The sequence below is a fragment of the Opisthocomus hoazin genome, chromosome 1 (genome assembly GCF_030867145.1).
Source record: "Opisthocomus hoazin isolate bOpiHoa1 chromosome 1, bOpiHoa1.hap1, whole genome shotgun sequence".
NCBI lineage: Eukaryota > Metazoa > Chordata > Aves > Opisthocomiformes > Opisthocomidae > Opisthocomus > Opisthocomus hoazin.
The window spans coordinates 77309848-77318084 of record NC_134414.1 but is presented as its reverse complement, the minus strand read 5'-3'; the positions used below and the strand labels follow the sequence as shown (position 1 = coordinate 77318084).

Genomic DNA, 8237 nt, shown 5'->3' with positions numbered 1-8237 from the left:
AAAATCAGGGTCAGTAGGTGCCAGCTGACATCCAGCGCAGCTCAGGTGAGGACCCAGGGGAAGGCTGTCAGTTTAAATGCAGCTCCTGAGCCAGCAGGCAGAAGGTGCATGGGAGGGGAGAAGAGATGAGACTCATTAGAGTGTGGTATCAGAGCTGACCTTCAATGCAGGCACCCAGGCCCCTGGGAGAGAGGTGGGGGAAGCTGCAGTCAGTGCAGTCAAGTCCCAGACACCATGGCCACCCCAAAGCAGATTCTTCTCCAGGCTGGGGGGTCTCAGCCCCCTCAGCTTTTCCTTGTGTGTCCTGTGCTCCAGCCCTTGGCCAGCTTGGTGGCCTCTGCTGGACTCACTCCAGTGTGTCAGCTTCCCTCTTGTGTTGGGAAGCCCAGACTGGATGCAGTGCTCCATGTGTGGCCACACAAGCATGAAAGAGAGGGAAATGATATTTCCCCTCCCTGATAGCTAGAATTTTGCTAATGCAGCTCAGAGTGCTCTTAGCCTACATCTCCATGAGGGCCCTTGGTGTCCACCCCGACCCCCGGGTCCCTTTTTGCACAGCTCACTTTTAGATAGTTGCCTCCCAGCCCATACTGGTGCATGGGGTTATTCTGTCCCAGCTGTAGGGCTTTGCCTTTGTCTTAATTGATCGTCATGAGGTTACCATCAGCCCATTTCTCCAGCCTCTCCAGGACCCGCTATTTGGTATCATCTGTGAACTCGCTGGGAGCGCTCTCTGTCCAGAGCCTGAGTTGCTGCTGCAGCCATGAAGCAGTACTGGCTGCCGGACCTGTCCCCAGGGGATGCCACTCACCGTTGGCCACCAGCCAGACCCTGTAATGGACACTGACCCCCATGCTTTGAGCCTGGTGACTTTCTAGCCGATTTTCTGCCCACCTGTCCAGTTCCTGTCTCACCAGTCTGGCTGTAAGCATACTACAGCAGACTGGAGCAAAGAGCTTGCCAGGTCAAGGTACACCATGCCCGATCCTCTCCCCTTTGCCATAAAGCTGGTCATCTCATCGCAAACAGGTTGGCCAGGCAGGATTTACCTTGTTTAAATCCATGCTGGATGTTTGCAGCGTGGTCTCTAATTGCTTCTGGGAGGATGCGTATCAGAACTCTCTGCACTGCTAAAGGCTTTGGATTGCATTTTCCTACCCATTTAAGATTCTTGCAGCCCGTGGTTTTTCTAAGTATCTTGATACACAGTTATTCCCAGTGCTAGCAGGTGTGCTCGTGCTCATCATGGAAGAAGAAAGGAAGTTCCTTCAGCATGCAAGGGGATGCTGGTGGGACAGGCACGGCTTGCACTGCTTGCTGCCAAACCAAAACCAACCCTTGCTTTGGCCCTGGAGAATGAGCGTCACTCGGTCCTGCAGGTATGTACTGCCCTCCTCCCCTTTGCCTCTCCATCCTCTCCCTCCCCCAGATAGTTTGATCCCAGGTCTGGAAGGAGTAGGAGCACCAAAATATGCCAAACCCAAAGACTGCTGCTTTCCCCAAGTGTCACTCTTCTACAAGCAGCAGAGAGGAAAAGGAACTTGATGAAGTGCAAACACGTCTTTCATCCTGTTCCCTCCGCAGTTTCTCTCTCTGCCTAAAATCAATGCTGCACTTACCCAGACTCTGCTAACACACATGACAGTATGAGCACCTTGGAGCCCTGCTTCATTTGCTAGTAAGACTTGTATTCAGTTTCTCTTTCCTTAGTTCTGTGTGACTGCAAACATCCATCGCTATTCTATGCATTCATAGGAAAAATTATCATTCAGAAAAAAGGAATATTCTGCAGCATAATGTAAATGTCAAGCAGCTTTGAAAAAACAAATCATGACGCTAATACCCAAGGAAGCATTTTGCCTTTTGATATTTTAATGACAGATGAATGACAGATTTTGGCAGAGATGTGTTGAAGACCTGAAAGGTAGTAAATTATCAATAGCAAAACAAGACAGCCCTCATAACGCAGAGAACAATGTAGATAGCAGAAAAGAATGATGAAAGATGTTGGTAATATTCCCTGTGTAAAAGCCAAAGCATGTTGCTTGTAAAGAAACTACATGACTGGTCTCTAACTGACTGTTGGTTTAAAAATTCAGGGCTTTAATCGGCAAATTCTTATTCATGTAAAGCTTTCCTGTACTTTTGCATCTGTAGCAGTTAGCAGTCTAGAGCTGCTCTGAAGTTACTCAGTAGAGATTCCCGAGTCTAATAGCCGTGTTTCTTGTAATACTGGGCTCGTGCAGACACGTCATTGGCGTAGTCATCGTGGGTGGTGCCGATGTCCATTCCGTCGTAGGTTTGGACATTGTTAGGCCCAGCATTGTAGGCAGAAATCCCACCTGAAATGAAACACCAAAAGAAGTCATAGAATCACAGAATGGTTTGAGTTGGAAGGGACTTTATAGATCATTGAGTTCCAAGTCCCCTGCTATCGGCAGGGACACCTTCCACCAGCCCAGGTTGCTCAAAGCCCCATCCAAGCTTGCCTTGAAGACTTCCAGGGAGAGGGCATCCAGAGCTTCTCTGGGCAACCTCTTCCAGTGCCTCATCACCCTCATAGTAAAATATTTCTTTCTTATACCTTGTCTAAATCAATCCTCTTTCAATTTCAAGCCATTACCCCTTGTCCTATCACTCCAGGCCCTTGTGAAAAATCCCTCTCCAGCTTTCTTGCAGGCAGCCCCTCAGGTGTTGGAAGGCTGCTCTAAGGTCTCCCCGCAGCCTTCTCTTCTCCAGGCTGAACAGCCCCAACTCTCTCAGCCTTTCCTCATAGGAGAGGTGCTCCAGCTCCCTGATCATCTTTCTGGCGCTCCTCTGGACCCGCTCCAACAGGTCCTTGTCTTTGCTGTGCTGAGGGCTCCAGATCTGGACGCAGGACTCCAGGTGGGGTCTCAGTAGAGCGGAGCAGAGGGGCAGAATCCCCTCCCTTGCCCTGCTGGCCACGCTGCTTTTGATGCAGCCCAGGATACAGTTGGCCTTCTGGGCTGCAAGTGCACATTGCTGGGTCAGGTTGAGTTTCTCGTCAACCAGCATCCCAAGTCATACAGACTTAAAAAACCAGGGATCATTTCAGCCCTATATATTCTGCTTTTACTGGTTTTGAAAGCTTTCTCTTATTGGGACCCCTTCTAGCAGGGGAGAAGGCAGCATTATCGGAGCTTCTCTGACTCCACTGGGGCTCTTCAAACAGCTCACAATTAGTGCTGAATCCACCAAAACATCAGAAATATACCTGAGGTTTTGAGCTCACAGATATTTGCAACTTGATGAACTTGTCCCATTTACCTGGTCCAGCACAAGCCCTTTGTTTACACTGGGGCTTGTTCAGAATAGAATAAAACAGATCAGGATAGGATAGGATAGGATAGGATAGGATAGGATAGGATAGGATAGGATAGGATAGGATAGGATAGGATAGGATAGGATAGGATAGGATCATATCGTGTCCTATCATACCATACCACACCATATCATCTCATGTCAGATCATGCCGTACCACATCATACCACACCATACCACATCATATCCAACATCCTTGTAACTCCTCACTCATCCTTGAAAATTACTGCTCTTAAAAGAGAGTTAGAACACTCTCCTAGATTGCATTATTTCTGTCCTGCAGCTGCGTATGTGCCACTCCATATGGCCTGTTGAAAAGCAGGGGCATCTGAGGTGGCTGTGAAAGGAGCCCGCTGCGGCACCCCAGCAGTCCCAGGGGCTTGTGGGGTGCAGCCTGCTTTGAGCTTTTCCACTTGTGCAGCACAGTTTTGCAGTTCCCCGAGAGCAAACACCTCGTCTCCTTTGACAGCAGAGATCTGGAGTGAACTGCTGGCCCCGTTCGAGCAAACCACGGGGCTGCTTGCTAACCGGAATGGCTGTGGGAGACTCCTCGCAGTCAGACAAGGAAAGCTCAGCTCCTCTACAGACTGGATTTCAGGTGTATAAACATTTGCCGCATGGTGCTGAAAATTGAGCCAGGCTGCCCTACTAAGCAAAGGCAGGAACAGCACCGACTTGGCAAAGCTTGTCTTCTGCCGGTGAGAGAAAAGCGGGGTGAAAAGATAAGCGACAGCCTGTTAGGAACGTGGTTTTTGAGGAACACAAGGGCTAATTCAGCATATTCTCGTCCTAAAATTTTTCTTCTGTCCTGGACAAAACCTGTGGCCTGTACCTTACCTTTCAGCTGCTGGTCCTTTGTCCAGCTTGGGAACTTTGCCTGGATTGTCTTTATCATTGAGACAAGTATGTCTGTGCCCTGGGTAATGTGAGCTTCGCTGTTCCACGCTCCCACAGGTGTATGGGAGTTTTTGTCAACCTAGAAATACAAAGCAACAAAAAGAAGTAAAATTTCCCTTCTGCAATGGATGGTACCTTTAGGAGGTTTACTTTTATTTATCTGCTGTATATTTATCAGGTCTTAGTGGAATATCAGCCAATACCTGCATTAAACCAAAGCCATTTCCGTTGTCGCCCCAGCCGTCCTTCAGTATTGTGCCGGCATGAGATTCCCGGGAGATGATGCCAGCGATGATGGCTGGTTCGACGCACAGCTTTTTGCCAACTTCCTCAATCAGAGTTTTATATTGAGCCATGGCTTCTAGGTCCCGTTCAGCAATCGTTTCTGATGCCTTAACTCCTGTAATTCCAATCAAAAGTAAAGATGTTTGCTAATAACCTTTAAAACTCAGCATTGCCTCTCACCTCTCGCCTTCTAGTGCAGGCAGAAATAGATGACACTTTTCTTTGCCCTGACTGTGGGAGGAGGCAGATGTTCACCGGCAGGGCTCTTGTGCAGGCTCAGCAGCTAGCCTGTGTTCAGCACTTTGGAGATGTGAAGGAACCAGGGTAGTTGTGCCGTGGAGAAGCGTGGCAGAAGAGGGATACTCACCGCAGTAGGATAAACCCTCTGGCTTTGCAGTTTTGCAGGAAGCCCCCGTGGTTTCAATTCCGCTTACACTGCCATAGCAATCCGTGCTGCCCTGGGAGGCACCTGCAGAGGTGACACGGAAGGGCTCAAGCAATAAAAGCCTTTTGTGACTGCGAACAAAACCCGAGGGGAGGTTGCACGCCACAGAGGTCGGGCTGCGGGACGCGGGAGCCGCACGGGGCTGCCACTCTCGCTCCTTGCGATGGAGAGGAGGCGAGGTCCTGCCCTGCACCCTGCGCCCACCCGTCCATCAGGGCCATCCCTCCTTCCATAAGCCTCACCGGGGGACCCCCAGCACTCTGCCCTCCAATAGAGTTTAATGGCAGTGGAGATTTTGGGGAGGGGGTTGGGGAACCAGGCGTGTGTCCCCAGGTGCTTGGAGCGCAGCAGGGGGGGACGCCAGGCTTACCCAGGAGGGCAGCGAGGCCCAGCAGCACGAGCATCGGGTACATGGCGTGGTTCTTCCTGCGCACGCAGAACAGCCTGAAAAGCAATCAGTCAGCACTGGCACACATGAACACATGAACAAATCCCACTACTTGCTGGAGAAACACAAAGAAACTTTCTGAGCTGACGGGGCATTTCTCTTGGTTAGATAGACGAAGCGATACACAAACGGAGTCGCGTCTCTTTTTACGAGAGACACCAATGGCAGCTCTCCTGCTGCGGCACAAACCAGCCTGCATCTGCTCACAAGAGACTGGTGACCTCTCACTGTTGCTGGTGTTTCAAACCCACAGCTGCTATGACATCTCGGGAGCTTCCACCAAATCTCAAACCCTATACTTGGTTGAGAAAAAGTAAAATTAGTAATGTTCAGTGCCCTGCACTGCTGCACTGCCACCGTGAATGACCTTATTCCCTGCCCATGTTCTGTATACAAACCACCTTCCCCACCCCTGGGCAGCTTTGCCTCAGTCTCCTGAGACTTTCTTCATACTCAGAAATAGGTACTTTCAAGATGCAAGCTGTCGAAATCATTGTGTCTGTCTACTTCAGGGTGAGTTGTGCTCCGGGAGCACCCATTTCCCCTCACCGGCTGTGAGGGTTGCCTAGGGAGATGGGCTCACGTAGGGATGAAAGACATCTAAATGTAGGTGAGCTAAATCCAGAACTACAGGACAAATTTCGGTGTCCTTACTCAAGCAGAAATCTCATGCAGTAAAGAAGTGCAGCCCATGGGCTGCTGAGGAGCTGCTATTGCTGAAGGGAATGAGAAGAGCTCCCGCCCCGAGTGGTGGTGTCTTACCTACTTCTCCGCAGCTCGCCTTCTGGCACAGGACAGAGGATTGGGGAAGGGTAATTTACAGGGAAGGCTACCTTCCTTTTGGTGGCGATCCAACACTGTGATGGAATGTATTGAGCTGCATTTTTTTCTCATGTAAATAGAACCTGTTGCACTCTAGACTTTGGCATGGTGGCAAGTATGTCCTTGGGACTGGCATTTCCCAGATTTCCAAAGGGAGAAAAAAGGACCCTATTTTACTCTGGGCATCTCCTCACCTGCATCTGGTATTTCAAACCCTGTTCCTGGAGGGAGCCAAGGTGAGGGCCAAGGCAAAGTCTCAGCACCCAGCTCTTCTGCGGCTGCTTGCCCCAGTCCCATCCCGGCATCCTGGGCTGTGTCGCTACTGCTCAAGAAAAGAGGCCTGGGACTGACCCTCCATCTGTGGCATGGAGGGGCTTGCAGCCCTACTGCCTGGGCTAGCACCCTCCTGAGACACTGGCCACATCTGTGATGGTGGACCATCTGCCCCTGCCTGGGGGTTCCTCCCATGACAGTGTGCTCTGCTGACATTGCTTGCCAGCAGGATAGATAACGAAGCCTTGTCATTTCAGCTTTTTGTGTTTTTTGTAACAGCTTCCAACAAGCCTGATGCGTCTCTGAAATGATTCAAACAACCCCTTGCCTCAACATTCCTCTCTGCTGTGAGGGGAAGAGTTTTCAGGCACACATCTGCTTGCGAGTAGAGGGACTGCAATGAGCCAGGCGTCTCCAATCACTGAAGCTGCATTTGCTACCTGGGGACAGACACCAATGCTAAGGATACCGGCGTCACGTTAGTGAGGGGTTATGTGCCTGCGGTTGCTCTAGTCAGAGGCTCTCGGGGCCCCTTGCCTCCATCCACCAAGCCCCTTGCCTGCCCTCGAGAGACCTCTCCCTCCCTCTGCTCCCCAGCCACGTTTCTGCACACTCATCACCCTTTCCCTGACCCCTCATGTGCCAAAAATACCAGAGGTGGGAAAAGTGTCACCCACTGTGGGTGGGGGAGTCTGCTTGGTATCTGTGGAGGCTGCGGTCAGTCTCCAAAGGGTGCGCAGTGGGCAGATAGCAAAGCACAGGAGGCCTTGTTGGGCACAGCTTGATTAGCAGTGGGACTGACTCGTTCTGCTGATGCCTTTCTTTGGAAGCCCCCATTTCCTTGAACAGTGTGAAGGCAGTGGGTCTCGTCCCACCTCTGACAGCATCTTCACGAGATGGAGCCGCTGCACGAGGCTGGCCGTGATGAAAGGAGCAGTCCGCTGCTCCCCCAGGTTTGCCTTCATGAGTTAATACCTTGGCAGAGGAGTGCCTGGTGGACCTGGCATATTTGCTTGAGACGATCAATGTTTTAACATTATCTCTGGGCAATCTCACGGAAGGAGAAGAAGCTGACAATGAACAGTGGAGTGGGGATTTCCACCCCCTTTTAGTCGGAGCAAGGCAAATAACACCCAGTCTGTTATTAACCAGTTGCTGTGGTCACGGGATTGGCTGAACCTGTCTCTGCACCCTCTCTCCATCTTCTCCAAGGACCCCCTCAGGCCCCATGATTTCACCTGTCCCGTGGGCCTCGTGCTCCCGTGGTGGGACAGCAGTGCTGGCTTTCCCAACCGCTCTGCTCTCCTCTGTCCCTGCAGTTTCTTCTCCCCAGTAGTCTGCAGTCGGAGGAATGAGGTGGTCCATAAACAACCTTCTTAAAATGTCACATCTTCACCTCTAAGAGCAAAGCCCAGCTTTGCGGGGAGAAGGGCTACAGATGCCAAAGTGATGCTTAATCTTCTACGTGAGCTGTTTGGGTCCAGGCCCGTTCTGCCTGGGGTGTTGGCATCGCTGTTTTGCTGACTCTCCCTTGTGCAGCCCTTGAACGACTGACGCCTAAACTGAACCATGTCCTTTGTAAAATGTTGCCTTCCTATCTCTTGCTCACACGGCCCCTCTGAACACCCGCAGCATGTCTTTGTGATGAGCAGGTGCAGTACCTTTGCTTTAATGATATAGGTGTTTGAAATCTAACGTGCTACAGAGTGCACGCATCCCTTGTCT

At 51.0% G+C, this 8237-nt stretch overlaps 1 protein-coding gene across 1 annotated transcript; it reads right to left on the bottom strand.

Moving 5' to 3' along the window:
* Positions 1 to 1851: 1851 nt before the first annotated feature.
* LOC142362012 (lysozyme g-like) lies at positions 1852 to 6254 on the bottom strand. Its single transcript, XM_075426859.1, has 6 exons — positions 6180 to 6254; positions 5340 to 5413; positions 4892 to 4993; positions 4443 to 4639; positions 4180 to 4318; positions 1852 to 2342 (listed from the first exon to the last, which is right to left on the bottom strand). Exons 2-6 carry the CDS (start codon positions 5380 to 5382, stop codon positions 2209 to 2211), a joined length of 615 nt encoding a protein of 204 aa, XP_075282974.1. The 5' UTR covers positions 5383 to 5413; positions 6180 to 6254; the 3' UTR covers positions 1852 to 2208.
* Between the last annotated feature and the right edge of the window lie 1983 nt (positions 6255 to 8237).

What these genes read in the sequence shown, in the direction of transcription:
- LOC142362012 (XM_075426859.1), bottom strand. Translation starts at nt 5,382, where the DNA reads ATGTACCCGATGCTCGTGCTGCTGGGCCTCGCTGCCCTCCTGG. An exon ending in ATGGCTTTGGTTTAATGCAG is followed by an intron (nt 4,319 to 4,442) that starts GTATTGGCTGAT and finishes TTGTATTTCTAG; the next exon opens with GTTGACAAAAACTCCCATAC. An exon ending in AAAGGACCAGCAGCTGAAAG is followed by an intron (nt 2,343 to 4,179) that starts GTAAGGTACAGG and finishes GTTTCATTTCAG; the next exon opens with GTGGGATTTCTGCCTACAAT.